This window comes from Taurulus bubalis, assembly GCF_910589615.1.
Source record: "Taurulus bubalis genome assembly, chromosome: 16".
NCBI lineage: Eukaryota > Metazoa > Chordata > Actinopteri > Perciformes > Cottidae > Taurulus > Taurulus bubalis.
The window spans coordinates 10,232,587-10,259,747 of NC_136604.1; the positions used below are offsets into that span (position 1 = coordinate 10,232,587).

At 43.1% G+C, this 27,161-nt stretch overlaps 1 protein-coding gene across 1 annotated transcript; it reads left to right on the forward strand.

Moving 5' to 3' along the window:
• On the forward strand, positions 1–26,445 carry LOC306749062 (teashirt homolog 1-like; the record flags this gene model as incomplete). Its single annotated transcript, XM_079232306.1, has 2 exons — positions 1–40; positions 23,102–26,445. The coding sequence occupies 2 exons, from the start codon at positions 1–3 to the stop codon at positions 26,443–26,445; spliced, it is 3,384 nt and encodes a 1,127-aa protein (XP_079088432.1).
• Between the last annotated feature and the right edge of the window lie 716 nt (positions 26,446–27,161).

Consider the following 27,161-nt stretch of genomic DNA (forward strand, 5'->3'; position numbering starts at 1 on the left):
ATGCCGAGGAGAAAGCAGCAAGCACCGCGGCGGTCAGCAGGTAAGCCCCGGCTCTCTAAACGAACACCCCCCCATTCGGCACAAACGCACTTTATTCTCCACAATCACGACGAACAGCGAGAATCCCGCTCAGTGTGCGGACAAGTTTACACAGCGGTGCGGGACACGATGCGAGGCTAGCAGGCTCGAGCCCACACCCCTCAACAGCCCATAATAGGTGTATTTCTCCTAATCTAAGGCGTGTTTGACCGGCGAACAGTATTGTTTCATTTACGCAGCCATATGCCTCGATGACTATTCTGCCTCTTGAGATATGAACGCGCTCAGCAGCACTCCAGGTTGCCAGCAGCATCCCAAGTTCTCCAAACAAACAAAGCTCATCTTATCTCGTTTTTACAGGCTAACGTGTTGTGACGTGTTGATGCCAGTAAAAAAAAAGAAAAAAAAACGAAAAGGAAAGAAAAAAAAAAAAGAAAAGTGGCGTATTTTCAGTTCCGCTGTGGGATTGCCATCCTTGATTTGATGCTTGATTGATCGCCTGTCATGCGACCGCCTTTGATCTATTCATTCCTGATCAACATCAGTAAATCATTCACCAGAGGGACACGCATGCGCCCCGGCAGCTGGACTCACTCAAAGGATAACTTTTTGCCCCCGCCGAGGAGCAAAGAAAAGACAAATTGAAAGAAAAGTTCTCAAGCGGGATAAATACTTTGCGATTAATACCCAAGGGGGGAGGGAACGGGGGAGGAGGGATGAGGGGTGCTGGGCCGTAGCGAGATCACAGGGAGGCTCTCGGACAGAAATAGCCCCAAAACACGGCAGGGTGAAGTGGGGAGGTTACCTCTAATGGTCACTTCAAGCTCCTGACCTGACCTCCGTGTTCATCTCTTCGGGAAAGGAAGTGTTGTAAATGTGCCGTAAATGTTTAGGAGGAGGATGCAACAGCAACCTTATCTAAACATGAATGAGCTTAAAATCACTATGTGGTACCACACACTTGCTTGATATTAAATACAATGTTTTTAACTGTGTTTGGGGATGAGCATGTGTAATAATAGGCACATAGGGAGTTACAAGTTAGGTACTAATTTGTATTTAACTGGCTTTTTTTTTCTTTCCGAAAAAAGACCTAAACCAGAGTAAATAATTACACATTTTCAAAGCAATCCAATGCCACGATCTCTCTTTTTTTCAGCTCCCACATATTGCCCGCCCGCCAACAGTCGTGTCTCCATGTCGTCGTTAAGTTGACCAGACATGAACTGTTCTGAGAGAGAATCACATGTTTGCCTGAATCCATTTGATGTCCCTGGGCGATGTGTGTGATTGACATGCATTTCCAAATGACGGGGGAAAAGAGGAGCCTTTGAAGTTGGCGCAGTAATGACCAAAGCCGAATAAAACAGCTGTAGAATGTTAAGCAGGCGGTGGAAATGTGAGGTTAAGCAGACTTAATCAAGGTTGTGACAGAAAGACTTTGAACTCGGTGGGGCTGTAATTTCTAATTGACGCCAGGCTTTAGTGATGGATAGAGGAAAATGTGTTTGAAGAACAAGCCTGAGAGTGAATAGTGTTGGTTTATACCTCTGCTACAAACACTGGTGAAATCCCCAAAAGAGAGCATGAAACAGAAAGTGTTTTCCTGCTTTTGCAGCCTCTCTTGGTCACTCAGCCGAGCTCTGAAGTGGCCCCATTCAGGCTCAGCTTTTGAATATTGATTTTATTGTCTGCTTCTGTGACAGACGCATACATCACAGGCAGTAATGGTTAATCCCAACTTGGCAGCCTGTGTCTCTACATTATTTCCAGTGCCTGACATATGGTCAATCCAAAAAACTTTAAAACCTCTCCTGAAGTGTGTGTGTGTGTGTGTGTGTGTGTGTGTGTGTGTGTGTGTGTGTGTGTGTGTGTGTGTGTGTGTGTGTGTGTGTGTGTGTGTGTGTGTGAAAGAGAGAGAGACTGTTCCCTCTGTGAAATTGTGTACGCACCTTTTAAACACAGGCTATTTTTACAATGCATTACCAGATATTTCCACAACCTGGATTTGTCACTTTGGAGTTGCACTAAAACAAAATGTTGCAAACGCTCCTCAGAGAGAGAGAGAGAAGGAGAGAGAGAGAGAGAGAAAGAAAGAGAGCGAGAGAGAGATAGAGGTTTCAATGGCTCTTTGTATGCCATTTTAAATGGGCTCTGTTTCATCAGTCACAGTGATGATTTTAGACCCTGTAATGGCGCTGTACCCTATCTAGTTTATGACCAGTGACAATACATCAGTGTTCTTTCATGTGGAACCACATTACTGCGTCTGTTAGTTTTGGCAGTTGAGTTCAGTGCAGTGCAATTTGAGCAGCAGAGACTTTTGCTGCAGTCATTTGTTGTCATTTTCCGGGGTTTTTTCTCTGTGTCTCCTCTCACTGAAGTGCTGTTGTGTTGCATGGTATTTCTCATAGGACCTCAAGGTAAACAATGCAGTAAAATCTTGGAAGCTAATTATGATGAGAATGAGAATGTAGTGGGAGGTGAAGTATAAAAAGACGCGAACAGTGTTGTGACTGTGGCTTCTAGTGAGTTTTGTTTCTCTCCCTGTGATGAATTTTCTTCGTTTAACTCGTGTTGACCGTTCCAGGTTAAGACAACAACAAAGTGTAGATGGTTTAGATGTATCTGCAACAGTTTTGATTATACATGTATTGTTTACATCACATGAACCCGCAAATACATTATCTGGTTCTCGCTTCTCAGATGTGAGGGTTATGGAGCTTTAATGTCAGCGGGAAATTTTATATTTTAGTTTTTTGGAACGTTGATTGGACAAAATAAACAATTTTGAGACGTTACCTTGGGCTATGGAAACTTTAATAAGTAATTTTTCTAAAATGTCTGGCGTTTTATAGGCTAATCTATTAATAATAATAAACAGTTGTAACTGCTGTAATCAGCACCTGTTTTTACTGCTGTTCTAAGAAAACTGTGCATATTGGGCTGCTTGCATCAGTAGCATTAATGCCAACATGCTGTCCATACTACAGCGAGATAACTAGTAATTAGGTTACTATCTTATATACAAGATATACAAATAAGTTAAATCCTATATTTGCCTTGATACTGAGGTCACAGTTTTGATTTCTGTTGGGGAAAAAATGTGTATTGCTGCACATCTACTGTCGTTTTTAGTTTTCCTGCTACAATCTCCTAAATCAAACACCGTCACTCTAAGTAATGAATCTGTCAACTAATCATTCAACACGTCAGTGTGATTACAGTGTGAGTTTGTGTTGAATTTATTCCAGGCGAGTTAAAAAGGTCTGCCTGCAAAAAAAATACATTTCTTTATGACCTATCCTGCGCAACATTTAGTTTTACTGAGACAGACGAAGAGGCGGGGCCAACTGTGGGTGACCAATCCACAAGGGGATGGATCAGCATACCGATCCATAAGAGTATGGGATGGACGTCTTTGTACTCGTCGTTGTTCGGTTGAATTAGGCCGGCGATCTGAAATCCACTCAGTTTTTTTTTCACTCTTGGATGTTTAGGTTTGGCAATGTTTGATCCTGTGCTGGATTCTTATCTCCACTGACAGCAGAGAGAGCAGCTTCTCCACTGGCAGAATTAGTGCAGGTCACGAAGGCAGAGAAAGTGACATGCTGTGATACTGTTCAACATGACCATGTGGAAATGTGTTCCTTCCCAGCTGAAGACTGTAATTAGTTTGCCTTTGTCTCCTCTCTTGATAGAAATGTTAGGCAACTGGCTGGGCTCGGCCACTCACACACTGATGCCACTAATTAAAAAGTTTAGCGCTCTAAACATAAATCAAGTGTTCTGGTTACAGTCAGGGGCCGTGGATGCTGTTAATTTCTTTAATACGCGTGATTCAGTGTCTCTAATAAACGGACTTCAGCGCTACATTTTAATGATCTGTCTGTATAGCTTAGCTCAGCATGTTTAATTAAAGCGCTCTGCAACGTTTGTCCAGATTGAAGCCACAATGAGGTACGCACGGAACAGTGTCTCGCCTCACGAGCCTCTCCACTGACATCAGCGGCTGCTAAAAAGAGATCCCCCTTTACTGCCGCGATTGCTACCTCAATGCAAAAAAGGAGTCTCTTAATTATGACTTGTGAGTGGGGGAGAAGTTGAGCTTCCCTTCTTCCCGACGGCATCGTTAGCCATGCTCCCTAATTATCCAGGTAGCTGACGGATCAGTGACAGGGCCCCACCGATTAATGCTTACAAATTCAGCAAGGTGTCAAGTCGGCAAGCTGCCTTGATGTAATCAACTCGGCGTTCGCCGCTTCTCCTGCACCCACCCCCAGTACTCCCAGTGTACGGCGAACAGGAGAGGTGACGTGACGCATCAACACGTGTGGCTTGTGAAGCTGACATCGAGCTGGACACCGACACGCCTGTAATGAGGTTATGAGTGGGCGGAGCCTCGAGTCTGGATGGACACTTGTGTTTTTGTACATGAACTGGCACTGTAGACGGAGCGTATAGTGCAGCGTAGCTAGTTCTTCACAGTTGAAGACTAGCTGAAAATGTGTGGCTTCCATTGAATGTGAGATATGTTCTCAATACTTCTCCTCTGATCTTTCTGCGAACAGCTTTTGGGCTTGTTTGATAGAAAAGCAACAAAGTTCTAAGCCAAGCAGAATTTGTATATTTTGTTGTTGTTGTTGTTGTTGTTGTTACTTTGCATTGTATTTGCTCTGCAGAAATTTAGCTCACGGCACCTGACAACTAATAAGCCATCGCCTTGGAACATTGTGTTGGTTTTATCTGGATTTTTCTGATAAAGTATTTAATGACATCAGAAGCTGAAGCTACGCTGTGAGATTTAGTATTTTTTTTATTTGAAGTGAAAAGTCTGGAGATGAAAACAGAGCGTGTGTGTGTGTGTGTGTGTGTGTGTGTGTGTGTGTGTGTACGAGTCACTGAGCAAGACGAGGAGTTTGTGCAACCCTGCGTGTGTGTATGAACGTGAAATATTCTGATCCCGTGATAAGGCAGTGTATGTAAAGTGTCATTAACCGGTGACATTGACTGAAGGAGTCAGTGGATATATTTGCTATCCCACACTCCGCTACACCCGCAGTTTCATTTGCATGTGGTGTCACAGCCAGTAGGCCTTCAGGAAATCAAAGACACACACTAATGCGCACACTCGCACAACTACACTCTATGTCCTCATCTTCGTGGAGGTTAAGTGACAAATGAAGATCGATGACTGCTCTTATGGAAAAGAGAGGGTCGGATTGAAAATATGTGGGAATTAGGCTCGGCAGCCGGGTGACGATGTAAAGGCTCTCAGCGCTGCAGCAGTGAGGTAAAACTATCCCGGAGCTTAATGAGGTTCAGAGGAAGCAGGAAAACCTGGATTTTCACTCAAACGCGACACAAGAAGTAAAGAAAACAATGAATAAAACTCCGTAGCACCCTCACTTTTAAACACATCCTGTGTGTTTTTATTGTTTTTCTTTTTCAGTGAGTATGTTTTCCATTCACAAAGATAGCTTGGCGTTGATTCAAAACAGCTGCACAACAAAAGCCACAATGGGGATGGAAAATAAAAACAGGAATGACATCATCCACAAAATTAATCCTTGAGGGGATTAGGCCACCGGTTGCTTATTGCAAAGCATCCACACAAAGTTTTTGAGTAAAATTCAGTTGGGTGAAAAGAAAAGAGGTGAAATCCCAGGGAGGGTTTATGAAATACATTTGTTTATTTATTCTTCATACGTTTACGCTAGCTGAAACTTATTCACTTTTGTATCCAACCATGTGTGGCTGTGTGCTTACATCTGGTTCATCAGGATTCATGGATGAGGCTTCAACTCTTTTCACAATCAATTAATCTGACAATTACTTTCCTGATTAATAGATAATTGCTTTGTCCATAGAATGTCAGAAGATAGTATTAATGTTATCATTTCACGAAGCCAGAGGTGACATATTTAGATGTCTTGTACACATATTTAGTTTATTTCATGTACGATGTAGACGGCCATCCTGATTCTTGAGAGGCTGAAAACAACAAACATTTGGCATCTTCAAAAGTTACTGATTAAATGATGTAATGATCAAAATAGTTGCCGATTAATTTTCACATGTTAAGAAAATTAAAGTTCCAGCTGGTTGCAATATTTTCACTATGTCTGTCGGCTCCGGCAAAGCAGCAAGGGATTGTGGGCAACCAAACATTTGCTTCTTCCCTCAAACTTTTATCTGAACGTTTCCTGATGATTCAAGCTGTTTGAGACTCAGACAAGGGAAGACAAAGGGAATTAGGCTAAGTGTGGAAAAAGGGAGAAAAAAGAATGCAGAAAAGAAAGATAAATATGGGAAGCGATGATTTAAGACTAGAAGACGGGAGGTCCAGGGTACACTCAGAGGTCAGTGTGTCCTCGGGGAAGCCTGCAGTCTACAGTGTGTTTTCGGTTGTTTCCCCATGTTTCCTTTGCAATACAGCCGTTTTATATGTCTGTCATCTAAGTACTTTCGCATAAATCCACTTTATGGTTTTAGTCATGAATTCCAGTGTAATGTTACACCAGTGTATTTGTATGTATCGTGTGTGTCCCTGCATGATGGATGCTTTATACGCCAGACAGACGCCACCATGGAGAGACAGAGTTAGCCATTGTTGGTTGCTGTGATCTAATTCGTCCAAAGCCAAAAGGACTCTGTATTTTCCCTAAATGATCTCAGAAATTTCTCGCCATCGGCTTTTTTTTGTGTGCTACACTTGATGTATTAGAAATTGCCACTGAGGTGGCGCCTGCTGCAGTAATCGTGGTGATCATACTCGAGATAAGGCTGGAGATACTTGTCCACATAGCAGGCACATTGAGGTTTGAATTACTCTTAGTACTCACTTAGTACTCCTTCATATTGAGCCTCTTGCTCCATCGTATTGCTGATACTTGGGTCAAGAGCTCAGCCAGTTAAACTAAGTCTGAAAACCTGCCTTTGATCCACAAAGTACACAATAAAAAGAGTAAGTTGCCGCCGGAGGCCGTCCACGACCCTGTCTGGAAGTTGTGCTGCTTCTGTTAACCGGCCTTGAACATCTGGGTTGAAGCCTGGATGGTTACGAGAGGGTGTGGGTGAGAGGGAAGAAGACAACAAAGGGAGCGAAAGAAGGGCTGTGAAGAAAAGGTATTAAAAGTGACAGATGAACAGGACTTGGGTAGACGTTCTCTTGCAGCAGCTGTGACTGCTGCCATTGCTCTGACAGGTGTCAATTAAGAATTACTGCCGAGGCCCTGCAGTCATTTCTTTCCTGCCCAGCTGTCTGTCTCTGCGCCTTTTTGAGAAATAACACTTTACCCTTGTCACTGCTTTAGCGCTTAGCCACGGTCGCCCCAGAAAATGAGAGCATGGCGGGCACGCTAATCGATAACCAGTGTATTAGCAATTATTTTGCCCATTGATTTACGGTGGGGCAGCGACTCCCATCGTGTTATTAGCCGCTGATTACATGCGCCTGCGTTATACAGCAGACACGCACGCCAACATCGCACTTCCATTGCTGTTGCCAGGTATATATATATATATATATATTATTATTAGATATGTTTTATCCTTGGTGCACATGTAGAGACAAAAACACATATGTTCTTCTTTATTATATATTATACCATGAAGAACAATGTAATTAATTTGATTTATCGACAATTAAATTATGTGTTTTAAGTTGTATCAAGTCTGGTTACAGAAACCACTTTCACCACTAAAGTGTCATGTGACTGCCACAGTAATACAGAATTGATGTCTCAAAGTGTAGCTCTCTGCCTGAAAGTATTGAATTTGTAATTCATGCTTTCGAACCTGCTGACAATTTTTTTTAATTTAGACACCAGCTGCTTGTCAGCTTGTTGCTTAAAGATGACTTCATAGGTCCCAGAATAAAAGGACACGTAGTGCTTTAGCTGCAGAGGCATCAATCCAATCGGTATTGGAACCGACTATATTGACCTAAATTAGCAGATCGGTTATCGGCCAGATGTGGCAAATCCACATTATACACAGTTTCCTTATCAGTGGCATCAGCAGAGAAAAAGTTGGATCAGAGCATCTCTAGTTTTAACAATGTCAACACAGCAGCAAACAACTGTTTGCCAAATATGCAGTAATGGTTGAAACAACTGCGGAAACTATCTTGTAAAGAGGAATATGTCATTTTAAGGGACTACTGCAGTGCCTTTTGGCTAAATATGGTATTTCAGCAGAAATTCCATTAAAGTTCAGAATGGGAAAATTAAAACTTTGTAATGGTGAGTTGCATCAATTCTTCACACCAAATTATAAAGCAACCCTCAAAAGGCTGGAGGCTTACACATATAATTTGTGTATTTTTTTATTTTGTTGTGGTTGCCAAGGCAAAAGCTGGATATGGGCTTGAATACGTATGTACTTGATAGCTGTACGCTGATGGTGTTTTGAATATATTCCCTCTTTAAACATTAGGAGTACATAAACATTGATCAAACGTATGCAAACTAAGCAGCAGGTAGTGGTAAAGATTGTTTTCCCCTCCATAGCTTTAAAGAGAGCCTTTTTTTGCATGTGGAGCATGTTGGCGAAAACCAGTCAGTATTATATATCATGAAAATAAAGATACTTGTTTTTATTACATGTATTAAAGGCCTCAGGATAAACAACAGTTGCTGCAAGTGGACAAAAGTCAGAGGTCATTTTTATTCCCAAAGGAGTGTTTATTTAACTGATAAAGTGGGTTTAAAAGCAATGAATATCATTTTTAGTCACTATTTTGCTGCAGATAAGCCATCTGGGAGTGGATACAGTTCACAGATGACACTTTGTCCTTGAGAGCGGACGCTGAGGAAGGTCACGCTGCAGCCCGGTCTAGTGTCACTGCCATCCTCCACTCACCCTCTTCATCTTTATATCAGCCTACGCCTCGATTTTTTGGGGATTACTGGCCTCTTTTCTCTCTCTCTCTCTCTCTCTCTCTCTCTCTCTCTCTCTCTCTCCCTGTAAGCCTTTTCTCATCTTCCTATCTGTCATCAATCTCTATCTTACTGACTCAATTCTCCTCTACCCTGCTCATATTTTCTTTCATCTTCCTCCCTGTCTCTCCCCCTCATCTATCTCTCTCTCTCTCTCTTTATCTCTCTCTCTCTTTCGCCGGATGCTCAAGAGTCAGTGAACTGGTTACAAGAACATGAACTCGACATCTGAAAAGGAGAGCGTAATATATACCCTTACAGGCCCGCTGGCCTCGTTCTCACATTTCAAGAGCCTCCTTTTGCAATAGTTTGATTTCAGCAGTCACACTTCTTGTTGTTGTAAAAATGTGAACGGTCACAGGGCAGTTAAATCTTGTGTCATCTTCTTTGAAGTCTAAACACATGACTGTCACATATTTTCCAAGACTATTTCCATTCTCGTAAAATATGTGACAGGAAAGGAATCAAAGCACATTGTGTGCTATTTAGTTGTATTTGACTCTTACATTTAAAAGAAACCCGTCGACCACAATTTTCTCGGGGGTTACACAGAGTAATTACTTAACAGTGTTCGGCTTGACGGGCGGTGGATAAGGGATGTAACGTCTCTGGATCCCAGTCGATTCAACAACACCACATGCTGCCTCCAAAAGTTCCTCCCAAATCTTTCCTGAGCCGCCGTGTTGTCTCAGACGGTGACAATCATAGGGGGGTATAAGCTCAGCTCTGTCCCTCTAAGTCGTCTGTCTCAGAGAGAACAGTGGGAGGGCTCTTGTACACCCAAACGTCACTCAGCAGACCGGCTCTTCCTGTGGAACTCGCTGTCCACCTGAGCATCTGTTTGTGATCACCTGTCTCTGCCTGTCTGCGACTGTTGTCCTGTTTGCTTGCCTATCTCTGGTCCATCCGCCTCTGTCGCATCATCTTTACACTTTTTTACAGATAAAACTAACAAGGTTTAATGTGTTAATTATTGAGCTTGAAAGGTGCTCGTAGATGGATTTTGTTACCATTGAACGGAGCAATGCTAGCTGTTTCTAGACTTAATGCTAAATTAAGCTAGCTAACCACTTGCTGGCAGTCACTTAATATTTACTGTAAAGACATGTGACCTTTTTAAAGTGGCAATGAAATGGAAGTTAGAGCGTTTTAATACTTCTGTACTGTGAGTATTCCCCCGTGAAATGGAATATTTGAATGCTGCACAGGTACAAGAGGGATTTTAAATGCATTTGATTGGACTGCTAAAAAATGGGCGGGATTAGAGCGTCGCAGGATGAGGAGTTACAGAGAACTGAGGCTCCACACATACCTCCCTTGTAGCTAGAAGCTGCAGATTGATGGATGGATGTCATATGATTGGTTGAACTATTAAAAGTATGCTTACACATCAGTGATGATATATATATTATAATCCATATTTACCACTGATGGGGTACTTTTATTTTTTAACTTGAGTAAATGTTTCTTTTTTGTACTTTGATTGAAGTGAATTTTTAAATGCAGTACTTTGAATGATGTAATGGATTATTATTGTAATGCAGAAATTTGGCATTAGGCAGTAGGTACTAATTTTACTATTGACTTTTATTAGAAAATTGCAAAGAATACATTCCTCCACCACTTGCCTGTATAGCCACTACGTGCATTTGTATGGATGTGTTTGCTCCCTCAGGCTTCTGGATCTTGTCTAACTGGTCCATTTTTGTCTATTCATTTTGGGTCTGTGCCTTCTAATTTGGGTACCGCTTGCTGTTTGAACTATGTGAAGGTCTGTGCAATATTTTTGTCAACGTGGTAATTACAGACAGTATATTTGTAATTCATCTGTTCTTACATTCAAAGACACATTCCCAGTGTGTATGACTCATTTCTAGGTGCGAGTGTGACGTACTTTTACTTTTTACTTAACTGCTCTGTTTTTCCTCTCCATCTTCTCAGTTTGTCACTTCATTCCTTCTCTGCCTTGCCTCATAGTTGGAGCCTCACACTTAAACTTCTCTGTTTTAACAATACCTGCTGATTTAGGAAACAGAAAATTAACCGAGAGAACGTTACACCGTACACATTAAACTGGAAGTTTAAAGTTATGACTCGGTTCACAATATTTACATTGAACTGGGCAGAAACAGCTAGAAATATTCTTTACGTTTTCCAAAAATATGCTAAGAGTGATTGTATAGTTTCAATCACAACCTCCCAAATGTTGCCTGTTTTGTCAGACCAACAGCCCAAAACCCTGAATTATTCTGTTTGCTTTCATAAAAGATTATGAAACTGGCAAATCCTCACAATTGAGAAGCAGGAACTTGTGAATGTTTGGAATTGTTATATTCAAAACAATATATTACATCTTAGAGGCATGATACATCATAAATAATGTTTGATTTATGTGCACATGAAACACATTTATAACAGCATAAACAACATCCATTGTGAAAAAGGTCAGATGAAGGCACTTTCATCATCATTTATTAAAACAGCAGAAGTATACAAACTGATTGGTGAAAGTTTACGTTACATGTCAACACGAGGTCAATCATTCTTCCACCCAGCAACAGAACATGCTTGAGGGGTTCTCTGATATAGCCAGCAACAGGTTGTTTGTGAGGGTTTAGTCTGAATAAGAAGAGCTTTGGGTTTTATCTGGACCTTAAAAGAAATAATACGTGTCAGTGTTAGAGACCAAGAAACGTTTGTACCGGCTGTTAAATGACAACAACATAATTAACAAATATGTTAATTTGTCTAGTTACTTTATTTACCCAACAAGCACCGAACACGATCCGTAACGTTAAGTTCCTTTTGTGTGCACAGGGTGAAGCGTTTGTCAGTCGGGAGAATGTGCATGTCAGGATTGGTTAATTAAACTCGGTCTAACTAAACAAGATCAAGGAGCAGAATGACTCGCGCTGATTAACATCAAGTTCAGTCAATTATCTCCTTCCACTTTCTCCTCCAGTAACTTCACCACAATGTACAACAGCCAAATAATATTTATAGTAATCTGAATTAAATACAAAAAGGAACCTTTTTTGTGTATTTCTTTTTCTGAGGGACAGTGTTACAAGTATTACAAGGCTGCATTTTTGGTCAATCCAGGACACTAGCAGCTTACTTCCATTTCCAAAAAGACAAGATGTGACATTACACTTTGAGGTTCAATTATAAAAGTTTCAAACACCTACTGTAAAAGCCTGAAAACTTGTGCTAAGCCTTTGAAAGTGCCCTCCTTGGGACAGGAAATTAACACACACACGGCTGGACAAGCCTGTATGAATAGAAGTTGGTTAAAAAAGACATTTTCACATATTCATTAAAACTATTTTAAAACTACAGTCGGCCTCGCGGTGCCAGACAGTGTAGCTACTGTGGAAGCAGTGCTGATGGCACAATCCTGAGCGGGTGATAATGTGAACCCCCTCCTCTGGATATTTGGGATCTATTATGTATGGAGGAGCTGAGTGTCTACATGACCGGGGCCAGAGAGCTAGACAAGACTGAGTGAGGCCCTATTGTGTGTGTGTGTGTGTGTGTGTGTGTGTGTGTGTGTGTGTGTGTGTGTGTGTGTGTGTGTGTGTGTGTGTGTGTGTGTGTGTGAGAGAGAGAGAGAGAGAGAGAGAGAGAGAGAGAGAGAGAGAGAGAGAGAGGGGAGGGGCTTTAAGGGGTGAAAAAAAGGGGAGAAAAAGAGAGTGACAGCAGACAAAAAAGAACCAGGGAGAGAAGAGGGGGGCTAAGGAGGGAGGGATGAGGGAGTGGAAAAAGAGGAGGCAAAGCAACAGAGGAGTGAAAGAGAAATTACTTGAGGGGTTGAGGGATGGAGAGAGAGGTGAATAAAGCGAGAGAGAAAAGTATCAAGGCAATGGAGAAGAAAAAAAAGGCGAGAGAGAGAGAGAGACCGTGAAAGCAGTTGGATAGTGGAGGAGAGAGAAAGAGAGAGGGGAGGATGTCACCCATGGCTGCCACTCATCACTCACAGCTTAATGACGCTCTGCTTCTTTTCCGTGGGAGAGGAGGGGGGGGGGAGTTCGGCCCAATCAAGCAGGGTCATACAGAGTTCACAACCTCCAGGTGGGAATGTCCTCCACCAGGGAAATGTCTGTGCATATGTTTGGTGTGTAGCTGTGAGGATCGCCTGGACCTTGAGATAGTTTAGTGAGGATGTTTTGAGAATCTCTGACCAACAATAATGGCGAGGTTTGGTAGAACGATGAAATATGCAGTTTATTTGTATTTTTATGTCTGTCATTTCTTTAAACATGGCCATGGTTTTGTATTGCGTGCCTGTTAGCGTTTTTTTATGTTGGTTAAGGTGCAAATGCCATGTCCAAAGTTTGTGTTCATGTGTTTACATATGCGTACGTCTGAAGCATGTGTGTTTATGTGTGTGTATGCGCATGTTTGTTTTCAAGAAATCCACTCCGGCTGTCTGTTGCTTCCTTCTGGGATTGGCTTGATTCCTATTGGGGTTTTGATGCAGCTTGTGTGTGTATACGTGTGTGTATACGTGTGTGTGTGTGTGTGTGTGTGTGTTGTGTGTGCTCAGCTCCGCTTGTCCTCTCACTCAGTCCCGTTTCTGGGAACCATCAGTCGTTTAAAACTCAAATGGCAGGATTTTATCCCTCGCTCTCCTTCTCGCACCAAATTTGGGGAACAGCTGGGGCGGCCATGACGATGATTTGTCTCTCTCTACCCGTCCGCCTGACAGGTTGAGAGCAAGCGCACGCACGCACACATGCACACATACATTCACTAATAGGCACACACACACACGCACACACACACACAATTAAACATGCACTCAGTATCACAGACAGACAGGCACAAACACACAGACACATACCCCTTATAAGAGGCCATGTTCTCAGGGCGCTGCCAAAACACTCTGATTTCCTTTAGCCTGGGCGGCCATACATCAGCTTGGGGCCTCCCAGCCCGGATGGCAGGGGCTGACAGAATGACATGTGTCATTTATCAAACGAGGGGCGCCAGGCCTCAGGAAAAGAACAGACCGCCGCGTGACAAAACCCCCCGAGAGCTCTCCTCCACTCGCAACGAGGGGAGTGTGTCAAGGGATAGACACTGACAAATCTGCGGAGATAGAGCACACATGGATACACGCTGACACCAACACACAAGCAGAGGAAACGCACACTGAGAGGCCCTTCCAGCACAGATACAACCCCAGTGATAACTCATTATATCTAAGGTGCATTGTGCTTTATTTTTTGCTTGTCTGTCTTTACAGAAAGAAGAGTCTTCCAAAATGCTCAACTAAAGCAAAGAAATATATTTTCGTGATTTTTAACGTGCTGGCAGTGGACCCTTACAAACACACATACCCACACATACACCCACATATATGTTTCCCTTGCAGGAATGGAAGCCGCATGCCAAAGCTTCTCCTGTTGCCAGCAGCAGGCCCGTCTGTGTGCCCGTCCTTCTTAATGAACGGTCACTGGCTGCCGAAAGGAACTCTCTTAGTTGGCAACGCCCCTCCATCTCCTTCCTTTCATATCCATGCCACCACATACTCTCAATATCCTTCTTTTCTCCTTCATTATGTCTACCTCCTCTTCATTCCTTCCCTTCGCTCGACGCTCTCTCTGTCATGATCCCCCTCCACCCCCGTTTACTCTTTCCATAGCCTGTTCATTTGTCTTCATAAGCCTAATTTATTTTCTCTGCCAGATGCAAGCTGACAGCCATCAGTCTCTCTCCCACACACACTGACGCACACACACCTGACCCCCTGACATGCAGACAAATACACAACTGTACGCACAAATGCGCGCAGCTCTTTTCTCGCTTTTTATTCATTTACTCTGTCTCTATTACACACATACACAGCCTATATTACCTCACACGGCTCTGAGGTCAGCCTTGCAGTCGCATACCCTCTGTTTTGCCCCTGTCCTCCACCCCCTCCAACCACCGAAACCCTCCCATTAACATTACTGGAGATGGATGTGTCTTCATAGCCCAGATTGATTGCAGATATAGAGTTATGGTGCCATTTATGTGTGTGTGTGAGTGTGTGCGTGTTAGTGTTAGATGGAGGGCACTTTGGGAGGCGACGTTTGGAGCTGAAATGTGAGGGAGGCAGGCTTCTCTCGTTTTCCAGAACCTTCCAGCCGTTCGTTGTCTGTCCGCAGTCTGATATTGTGCTCTGTTGAAGGATTGCTTCCTCTCTTCCTGCCTCTCTCTCTCTGACTGTGAAGCTGTTCATAGCCATTGTTCGCACACACACACACACACACACACACACACACACACACACACACACACACACACACAGGCATGCATAGTCGCACACACAGACGCAATCAGGCTGAGATGGCTACTGATACTAGTCCACTTTGAGAGCCCAGTACATAATTTACTGACTTTCTCCAGGGACCTTTTCTCAGCTCCTAATCCCTGCTGCCGCCCATCATTTCTTCTTTTGTCACTTTATTGCCATGGTCATCAGGAAAGGGAGAAAAAAAGCTCTACACAAAGCACACACACTCCAAACTGTTGTGTGGTTCAGCTTATGCTTTTGTTGTTTTTTTCTTTTTTTTTGTTACACCCCTGTGCTTTAAATCCTAAACTAGTGTTGAAACGGAACAGGAGAACTTTGTTTAATGGAGCACCATGCTTCGGTACTAACTAAGAATAAAAAAGAAAATGTGGCGATGCATAAAGGATAACAGTTTTGATGGTGCACAATTTCTGAAATTTCCCTGGTGACACGTGCGGTTAAAAGCACTAAAATGTTTGAGGACATTTGGTTGTCCTGAGCAGCTTCCTGCCCTTAGGGTTTGCAGTTCTATTTAATTTCCCTGAAGTGACTTTATGGTTTTTAAAGTTCTGATTTCTTTGTCTGTCTCTGAGGTCATGTTCTCACGTAGTCCTCTGCATTCTTGTGTTCAGTGTTGCTTATCTGGTCCGCGGTTTGTTTTGAATGTCTTACCGAGAAGTAGATAAGGGTCGAGAGGAGCTGATGAAATGTTTTGATCCAGAAATACAAAATTGTGTGTGTGTGTGTGTGTGTGTGTGTGTGTGTGTGTGTGTGTGTGTGTGTGTGTGTGTGTGTGTGTGTGTGTGTGTGTGTGTGTGTGTGTGTGTGTGTGCGTGCGCGCACCACCCATGTGTCAGACTGCCCAGTAGTCACACTACGTTAAAAGAGTTGCAAAATGAATCTGCTCAAATTCAAGTTCAACTTTAGCTAACCTTACTAAGCTAACGTAGCCTAGCTTTGTTGCCCCCATTCGTCTTTAAATTTGATCCTCAAAAGAGGATTTTATTTTCTTGAGTTAGTAAGCTGTCTAGGTCAGAAAGCTTTCTCCCTCTTTAGACTATTCTTTATTGAATACAATTATTTTTTTAAATACCAGAGGGAAAACGGCCCATTGTAGAGAAAGTAGAAAGAAGCCCTGAGAGCTATTGTTAGTGACTAGCATTAGCACTTCCTGTGTCTGGCTAGCTTGTGAGAGGTTACGGTTATGGCAGATCACTAGCTAACCCTGTAAGTGTTTAGTTCTAGAAACCCCCGAGAACCACACATTTTGCAAAGACACGGATGAATTTCACCGTGTCATTTTCTGGTGCGAGTGGGTCATTAAGGTGCCTCCTTCCCACAGAGAGTAAAGGATCAGATTTGTACAAAAGTGTGTGTGTGTCGACACGTGTGTGTATGTACTTTTTTCCCTCTCCCTCCGTCTTTTTTCCTTCTCTGTGTTTTGTGCCTCAGCAGTGTACAAAGTGGATGGCCTCTGTGAATTGAGGGGAGGTCTGACAGCGTGAAGAAGGTTGATTGATGGCTTATTGTGCAACCGGACTCGGCTAGACCGAACTGGTTGGGTTGTGACCCTGTGTTGGCCCCGTGCCCTCTCATTTTCTCCTTTATTTTAAATTCTCTCCCTTACCCTGTATTTGACCGTCTACCTCTGCCCCCCCAACACACTCCCTCACACACAGTGCATAAATAAACACGTATGTTCAGACTGTAAACACACTTCCTCTTTGTGCTTTCTTCTCTTCCCATCCCCCCCTCCTCGTCTTCTTTGCAGCGCTAAACGCATCATTGTTGCCATCATTCATTCTTCGCCGTTTCCTTTCTTCCTTCCTCTGCCCACTTTGTTTTATTTGTCCCTACTCCTTCAGGACAGGTTTTATCCCGTGAGTCATTTCATCAGGTTTCATTTTACAGACTCTATTCATACAGTCTGAAACACTGGCCACTCTCAAGAAAAGCTCAAAATGACCCTAGTAGACAAATCCAGTGCCACTTTGGATGTGGCTCACCGACCCGTTCTTGCCAACCGGGGAATCTACTGACATCTACAATTCAACAAATTCATGAGAGACAAAGTTAGCCTAAACACCAGGCACACTCGCTTAAACTGCGGTTCAGCCTGTTTTTCCGACAATGATTTTCTGCTTCTATTCTCCACACAACCATAGTGATTTATGGTAATTATCCATCTTTGGGGTCATTCATCAACTGGTTGTTGCTAGGCGATGGGAGCAGCTGTTGTTTAGTCGGGGGAAGCTCCACCGTCAGGGGCAATGCAGGTGAATTCAAGACGGCATCTCTGAAGAATGGGTGATTCTGTGTCGGTAGCTGGTTAGTTTTGTGATTCATTCTCTTCCAATTTAAACAGAACACATTTCTGTCATGTAACGGCCACCCTTGATTGATCCAAAATAGAACACCGTATATAATTAAAGATGTGTGTCGTTCGGCAAAAGTGTGAAACCATCCCAGAAGATAACAATACTGATATTGAAATCCTAATTTTGACAAGGTTAACTCCTTATGGATGGTAAAGAAACTGATAATATTTTCTCTAAAAGAATCTGTTTAACAAATGGCATCTGTCGTATAAAGCCTACATTGAGTCAACGCTTGGCATTGGGTTGTGTAAATCTCACTTCGCATCATCTTTAATTAGCATTAGTAATGCATTATCTGAATCTGTACTTTGCCTGAAAACAAACCAGATGGTGTGTGCAGCACCAGAGAAACGTTCGATTGTTGGGCGTGGGGGGTTTTGGCTGAAGAGCAGAGCGGAAAAGGCTGGAATCTGCCGCGCCGATGATCTAATGGCTGTTGTTTCATCTCAGAGCAAGCAGGCATTGACAGTTCAGGGAAAAGGTGATTTATAGACCACAGTCACTGTCATGGCGTGTCGAAACTGGCTCGCGGGAGATCTGAACAAACAGGGGCGGAAAGAAAGAAAGAGGGAAAAAAAGAGGAGGAGAAACTTGCAAAACAATTCAAGAAAGAACTGGAAATAATTTTCTTTCAAAGAAAAAGTCTGCAGTTCTCCAGATTTATTGTTTTCTTTCATCACTGATCTCTTCTGTGAGCATCATTTGCTCTTTACTCAGTCCCACTGAGCGTATCTTCACATATTGTACTCGTAGTGGTCTAATGAAGCTGAGCCAGAGGTAAAATGCACTGTCTATGTGACCCATTTAAAAAGGCTATTAGCATAATATGAGTTCAAGTAATTGCAAATTACTTGGAAACATATGTGAAAGCCCTTAGGACAGGCAAAAGATTCAGAAAAGGTCATTTTTTTGTAATTCATATTTTATAAAGAATCCAAAGCGGTGATGCAAAGTTTGCAGTAACAGTTAAAAAATAATCAAATTCAAAATGGTGTCTGCAGATAGCTACGAGCAGGAAGAGCAGACTTTACTGGCTGTTTTTTTTCCCCTTCTCCCAACCGGAAGAGTCGTGGAAGCTGAGAAGGTGGATTTGTACGACACACAAGCTATTAGAAGCCCCGGAGCTATTGTGCCATATGGTGGACTATTCCATGTGGGTTAGCGGAGGGTGGGGCCGTGGAGGGGAACTGTTAGGTAGGCTTTTTCATGTCTGGGCAAGCAAGCGGAGGGTTAAATCATGGCTAATACATGGTAACTCTGCACTGTGTTAGGGAGCGGTTACCTCCTCAATTTAAGTGGCAAAGTAATATCCAGTCCCCAGGTTATAATTTAACCAACTTCCTAATCATTTTGACAATGTAGATCTCAAACGAATCCTTCTGACGGCAACTGGTTATGCAGAATCATATGAAAAGCTCTATTAGTGTGAGTTGTCTTGCAGCTGAGAGGAGACTGTTGGTCTGTGCCAGTTTGCCTCAGTGTACATTGTCGGCAGAGTAGTCCAAAGACTGTCAGGTCCTATGAAACCACAGCCTCCACTATTCTGGAGAAAGAGAGGAGAGAAAAAAGAGCAAGAATGAAGAGGACTGGGGAGAGCAGAGAGAGACAGAGATTGCCTGACATACTAAGCATTACCATAATTGGCTTTTCTACATGATAGGACAGAGGAAATAATAATGTCATTTTATTTACAGCCTTCTCTCTGCTGAAACACACACACACTCATGCACGTCGTACAGGTCAATGACACACACTGATCAGGCCTGTCCAAAGCCATCAGAGGTGAGTGGCAGGGAATGGAGGGGCCGGTGACAAAGCGAAACGGGAGAGAGAAATAAGACTGCCACACCAGAGCTCCCATTTTGAAGGGCCACTAAACGGTGTGAGCCTCGCTGGCCGCCCCGCTCTGAATGCAGCGCCCGGTTACGCGGGGTAAATCAGCAGGGTGAAAGCTGGCGGAATTGGACATTAGCACTGCAAATGAGAGCCAGGATTGCCCTCTTCTCCGAGACAACATGAATAAATGAAGAAGGTTTAGAGGGGAAAGTGTGCGTTTTGTGTGGGTGTGTATGAAAAAGAGGCATACCAGTTATCTATCCCAGTCTCATTTAATCTCTGAGAACTGACACCAATCAAGTGCTGCTGGATTTGTCACTATAATAAAAACTTATTTAACCATTTTGTGTTATTGGGCAATCAAAGTCATACTTAATGTAGCTTTAAATTGAAAATGAATTCCCTGTTTTACAAATTCTTTCAACTAATTGGCACATTTGAAATGAACATGTGTGTCCAGGCAAGTTCTGTTGGTAATGAAATACAGAAATTGTCTTTTTTTACTTTATTTGATACCTTACTTTGAGGAGTTATTTATTTATTAAAAAAATTAAAACTTGACTCAAATGTTGCATTTCTTAACAAAACCAGCCACACAATAACTGAACCTCAATAAAGCTCAGTGCCAAATTGGCAGAATGATTTAAATCAATAAATATCCGATTAGAGAATGTAAAAATAAGCTTATGAATCTGACCATATATTCAATGCCAACTTTTGGTACTCATTGCTATGGACACATTTTCAGTTAGAACGTATTGAGGTTCTATAGCAAGGCATCGTCCAAGCACGTGTACATGTTTGCATGATCCAGGCATGTGTGTTACATGTGCTTCAGGAGCAAGGAAATTGTTTTCTCAACCTCGGTTGCATTTGTTCTTTCAAGTGTGTGTGTGTGTGTGTGTGTGTGTGTGGACCTCATGCAGCTTCCTGCCTTGGGGGAGGGTTGCCGTTTGGGGGACAGGTGTGTGTGGGTGTGACTGGGGGGGTGTCCTACTGTGGTGTCACCTGCCAGGAGCTAGAGATCCTGGCATCCTGGACTCAGGGCACAACAATGACAGGCTTCTCTCCAATCCCAGATGGCTTTGACTCCCCCCGCCAGCAACATTGCATCCCTGCATGCACCTGACACACTGTAACACTTGACACACACAGACAAGTGATCAGCTACACAAATATCTTACACACACCCATAAACTTGTGCACATAGCATACATTTCACTACTTCTTTCTCCTGATCTTGTTCATAGTTAGTTGGATGCAGTATAACTTGTTTCCCTGTCTTGTTTTTTCCAGTTAAATATGCACACACACACACACACACACACACACACACACACCTCTTGTTCACTGGCCTAAACATATCTTTTCTCCTCTCTTTTCAAAACTTCCCCTCTCTTCCCTATCCTCCCTGACAGCACAAAGTGGGCTTACGTATTTGACTGACAACCACAACAGACACCTTCCCCCACTCCTCCCCACCACCCCCGTTTTAATCCCCCCCCCCCTATCCCTCGCTCCCTCCCTCTCCTCTTCCTCTTTTGTTCTGAGTGACGCTCGAAAGCCGCCATGTCAGCATCTTTTCCATCTCTGATTGCCTTATTAGCCGGCGGTGGCACCCGCAGCTTTTCTGACACAGATGGTGAAGGAGGAGGCTTTGTGCAAGGGGTTGAAAAAAAAAATGGCTGACTTGTGTTTGTTGTTGTTACTTTCCCCTCCCACCTCTTCTCTGGCTTGTTTGCGTGGACACTGACACCTCAGGCTGACACTGACACACTCCCGACACTGATGCCTGTCAAGGCAACATACGGCGGATGGCAGGGAAAGACTAGAATTTAGTGTCAGTGTGCTCTCAGTGTGTACATGTGTGTGTTTGTACTGCTGTCAGGTTTCTCTCACTTTGTCAGCTTGGCGGCTTTGTCTTTAACTACTCTCACCACATTGATTTTGAATAGGTTCGGTTTTGCATTTATTTCAATACTGTGGGCTGCATCTTGACGGGGAGGACCAGACAGGTTGAAAGAAAGCTGTGCAGCTGCATTTGCAAAGGTTAAAATCTTCTAATTTAGTGACCAACTCAAGTGAAAGTGGAGCTTGTATGTAATTACAAGCTTGCAGTTAAGAGAAGAACTGGCACAGGAATAGTTTAATTAAGAATAGGAAGGCTGTACATTTCAGCGTGTACATTCTCTCTCACACACACACACAGTTTCACACACGTACAACGCTGAGAGTTGCAGCTGTTGGACCTCCAGCTTTTCCCAGGCAGCAGTAACTGGAACCTCACAAACATCAGGTATTATGTCCATTCCGATTATGGGATAGAGAGCTACATGCTGTTTGAAGCTGACGGCACATCTGCCTCCTCACTGGAGACTGATTCTGGCACCTCAGACAAGCATCTTACGAGGGAATGGATTGGGGGAGCTGCCTTAGCATATTTAACCCTCCATTCCTCCCTCTCCCTTATTCTCTGTAATGTTTCTCTCTCCAGGATCATATGTAAACCTTTTCATCTCTCTACAATTAGAGAGAATTATACCTGCAAATGTCTTATTTTGAGGGATTCTGCTCATCTGATTTTTATAATGCAGATTTTATCATTTTAGAAACAAATGATTTGTAAGAATTGTTGACAGTTACTGAGAGTGGGCAGCCATTTTCCACTGATACTATAACTCTCTATCTCTTCTTTTAAAATGGCACACTTGAAGCTGTGAGTACTCTGGGAGCATAGACAGTAACAACACGGCTTGTCATGTCCACTGGCCGTTTCCTTGCATCACGCTGTGAGGACTTCCACAGCCGATGCCAAGTTGACTCCAGCCAACCATGGCTTGGCAAGGCTGATGCAGCTGGCATTTTGCTCCACTATCTCTTACTTGGGAATCCATAGTATGTGTGGCATGTTGGAAGAATAGAGCAAATCAATGTTAGACACAGATCTGTGGTCACTATACAGCAACAAAATAGACAATGAAATACAGCTGCTCTGGCTTTTCAATTTGCTGATTCAGATTTAAATTTTTTTATAGAGTTGATGAATATACTGAAATGTTTGCACATATGCATATGCTTATTAATCCATTGTGAGCATTCAGCGTATGTTTGGAAGGAAACAGCGTATGTTTGGAAGGAAACATCAAAGTGAGTGTTTAACAGAGTAATTAGAGAGACAGATTTTCCTCTTTATTTTTTCAAGTGTGAAGAGACAAAAATGTCTGCATTTGTATTGGGAAGTAACAGATCTCACCACATGATTAATAAGTATCATCTCCGCTGAGGATTTATTCTTTGTATGATTTACATTTTTGCTTGTGTACACTTTTAAAACTAAGCAGAAGCATTTCTGTGGCTCATCTCTGCTCTCTACCCTTGCTGAGCTGTAGTGTTCAATAGCTTCATTAGGCAGCGCAGTGAAGAGGACTATTTGTCATTGTCACAATATGGATGTTTGCCACTTTATTATTGCTGTGAAAATTGACAAAAATGTCTTTAGGATTATTGCAGATACCTTTGTATAGTAACGGTGGTAGATGCATAATGTGTGTTATTCTAGTGAATTAAAAATATGTGTATAAACAATATCTAATGGCACTTTGCGCTCTTTTTGTGTTTTCTAGTTTATGGATCTGAGGACGAGTTTAATGTGGATAAGATTGGTGAAGAGGAACATCTGCAGGATGACGGCCTTTCCCTGGATGGTCAAGAAGACGCAGACTATCTGTTCAATGATGACGAAGACGCAGGTGATCGTTATAGCTGCCAAAACTCTCCACTTAGCAATGGCACTAACCCAGACGCTGGGTACGCCTCTCCACTCAGCACCACCAGCGAGCATCTGGTGGACCTTAAGACCACGTCCCCCCTCATTGATCAGGACAAGGTAGAGGAGATGCAAGAGGAGAGCACAGAGCCCATCAATGGCCTCTCGCTACAGGACAGTCTGGCCAAAATGAAAACTGTCTATGCAAACCTGATCTCGGATGCCTCCTGGTCCAGCATTGCTCTGGACATGCTGAAAAGTAAACAAGGGAACAAGTACGCAGCCAGCAATGACAATGGAAGCAATCACAAAGGGAGCAATGGGTTCCTGAACAGTCACAGCCCAGGCAACATCCATCTGAAGAGTAGATGTAGCACTAGCAATGCCTCAGCCACCACTAATATTAGCATCAGCAGTACCACCACCAGAGCAGTGTCAAGCAACAGTGGCACCAGTGTAAGCTCTGGAAGCACAGGAGGATTAGCTTATGACTGGCACCAGGCAGCGTTGGCCAAAACCTTTCAGCATACCCCATACCAACTGCTTCCTGAGCCAAGCCTTTTCAGCACCGTGCAGCTTTACAGGCAAAACAATAAGCTATATGGGCCTGTGTTTACGGGTGCCAGCAAGTTCAGGTGCAAGGACTGTAGTGGTGCATATGACACTTTGGTTGGCCTGACAGTGCACATGAACGAATCGGGCCACTATCGTGATGACAATAAGGATACCGAGGATGATCGCAGCAGGAGGTGGTCCAAACCACGTAAGCGTTCTCTGCTGGAGATGGAAGGCAAAGAAGATGCCCAAAAAGTTCTTAAATGCATGTACTGTGGCCATTCTTTTGAATCTTTGCAAGATCTCAGTGTTCATATGATCAAAACAAAACACTATCAGAAAGTGCCTCTAAAAGAACCAATGCCAGCCCTCACCTCAAAGCTGGTACCCCCAACCAAAAAAAGAGCATTTCAAGACTTGATGTCCCCGAGCTCGCCAGAGTCAGTCTCATCTGGCATACGCTTGGGAGAGTCTCCCAAAGACCAAAAAGTGGCCAACCCTTATGTCACTCCAAACAATCGATACGGTTACCAAAATGGTGCCAGTTATACTTGGCAATTTGAGGCACGCAAGGCACAAATTCTCAAATGCATGGAATGTGGTAGTTCACATGACACCTTGCAACAGCTGACAGCCCATATGATGGTCACAGGGCACTTTCTGAAAGTAACCAATTCAGCCTCTAAAAAGGGTAAGCAGTTAGTTTTTGATTCTGTCATTGAGGAGAAATTTCAGTCAATTCCTCTGCCGCCGACTACAACACGACTCCCACCACCCAATGGGAAGTCACAAACTGACTCCCCATTGCAATCCACTAGCCCCGAGGAGAAAAATGAAGAAATGAAAGTTGAAGAGGCAGAGGAGGAGCAAATGGAAGGGATGGAACCAGAAAAAAAAATAAAAGAGGAGAAAGAAGATCCTCCTGAAAAAGCTGACAAACCTAGAAAGGCCAGATCTTACCAATATCTGAGAGAAGAAGACTTGGAAGAGGCACCTAAAGGTGGCTTGGACATCCTAAAGTCTTTAGAGAATACAGTTTCAAGTGCAATCAACAAAGCCCAAACAGGCACACCAACCTGGGGTGGATACCCCAGCATTCATGCCGCCTACCAACTCCATGGATCCTTGAAGTCTACCTTTCCGTCATGTGCACAAGTTCAACCTCTATTCAGCAGCAAGAGTTTGAAGGTACTGTCTTCTGAATTAAGCTCTCTGATCCATTCACCAAATAGCCCCTCTCCACCACCAAGTCACAAGAGCAATGTGTTGGCCATGGAGGAGCTAGTTGAGAAAGTGACAGGGAAAACTACAGTAAAAAGTGAAAAAGAGGAAAGACCTGTAAAGAGTAAGTGCCGGTCTCTAAAGTCTCCATTGCCAAATCCTAAGGACAAACAGGTGTCACCCAATCCAGAAAGCAGCTCAAGGGCAGTGAAAAACACTGTAGCAGAGGACCAGACTGAGTTGAGAGGCAAAGAAGGCGAGCAGACAGCAAGTAAAATAGAGACGCAGATAAAAAGTGAAGTTGATTCACCAAAAAAGCCTGTAAGCAATGGCTGTAATAACCTGAGCATCATTACTGATCACTCAGATGAACAACCACTAGTCAATCCTCTCAGTGCTTTGCAATCCATCATGAACAACCACTTGGGAAAAGCTGCAAAGGTGGCCACCCCCTTCGTAGACCCCTTTGCAATGCTTTATAAAATCAACAGCAGCTCTGCTCAGATTAAGTCAGCAGAGCCTGTGAGTCAGTACTGTGATGATGATGAGCAGCCCATTGACTTAACCAAATCCAAAAACACCAATGGAAGTACACCTACGGGTACTTCTACACCAAACAACGGCAGCGTAAACAACAGCAAACCAGCTTTCAAAGATTTCTCACAGTCCTCATCTCCGCTCCTTCGGGAGAATGCTTTGATGGATATTTCAGACATGGTAAAAAACCTGACGGGCCGTTTGACACCAAAGTCCACAACCCCTTCTTCCATCTCTGAGAAATCAGACCTCGATGGCTGTACTTTCGAGGACAGTTTGGAGGAGTTGTCTCCCATCCAAAGACGGAAGGGCCGACAGTCAAACTGGAATCCCCAGCACCTCCTGATTCTCCAGGCGCAGTTTGTCTCTAGTCTAAGAGAGACCGCTGACGGAAAGTTGGTGGTCAGTGACTTGGGACCCCAGGAACGCGTCGCCATCTGTAAATTTACTGGTCTCTCCATGACTACTATCTCACATTGGCTGGCCAATGTGAAATACCAGTTAAAGCGGACAGGGGGCACAAAGTTCCTTAAAAATATGGACTCTGGCCAACCTATGTTTTTGTGCGGTGACTGTGCTTCCCAGTTCAGGACTCCCTCCTCCTACATTCACCATTTGGAGTCCCACCTCGGGTTTACCCTGAAGGACCTCTCCAAGCTTTCCATAGATTTACTCGAGCAGCAAGCAGTCAGCAGAATAGAGGACAAGACTTTTAGTACCTCTGGACTTACAGAAGAAGACACTGGCTCAATATATCAGTGCAAACTGTGCAATCGGACATTTGCGAGCAAACATGCAATCAAATTGCACCTTTGCAAAACGCATGGAAAGTCGCCTGAGGACCATCTTATCTTTGTGAAAGAGTTGGACAAGTTTGATAAACAATGAAGAAGCTGATAGCATGACAGATTACTGTTGCACTATAACTCTAAACTACAATCTGTCATAACAGATGGTGCCACAACTGTATTGACACATATCGTACTGACAACATGGTTGATAGTTATTCAGTTTTCCATAAATGACAGGACCTTGCGCTGCAGAGGCTCAAAGCTAAATTGTAAAAGTAGCATTTTTTGGTGACAAATGTACCAAATTGGTGCAGCAGCCATGGCACTATATAGTCACTGACTGATTGTTGCTTTCCTAATGCACTGCATCTAATCTGAGCCTTTGGAAAAAGTCCATCTGTTGATTTAAAACTGGACCACGCTTTTATTTTGATCACTGATTTTGAATGATTTTTTCAAGATGAATATATTTCAACATAACTTGCATATTATTTATGAGACAGTTTGTGCATGTTTTTATGTAAAACAGTGAGCATATTATGTCTAATGAAATTTAAACCATGATTACAAAACTGATACCCCTGTTTTTCTTCGAATTGCAGGCATTTAAATGAAGGTAAAGGGTTATGAAAGTAGCCATGTGAAAGGTGATGTTTTGAAATTTGATTTCAGCACTTTAAGGAAGTGTAAATTGATGAAGAAATGTGGGTAAAAATGACAACACATCACCCTTTTCATTTTTAACAACATTGCAATGTGAGGGACTAACTATAATATTGTTTTTTATTTGTCATTAAATCACAGAAATTCTTA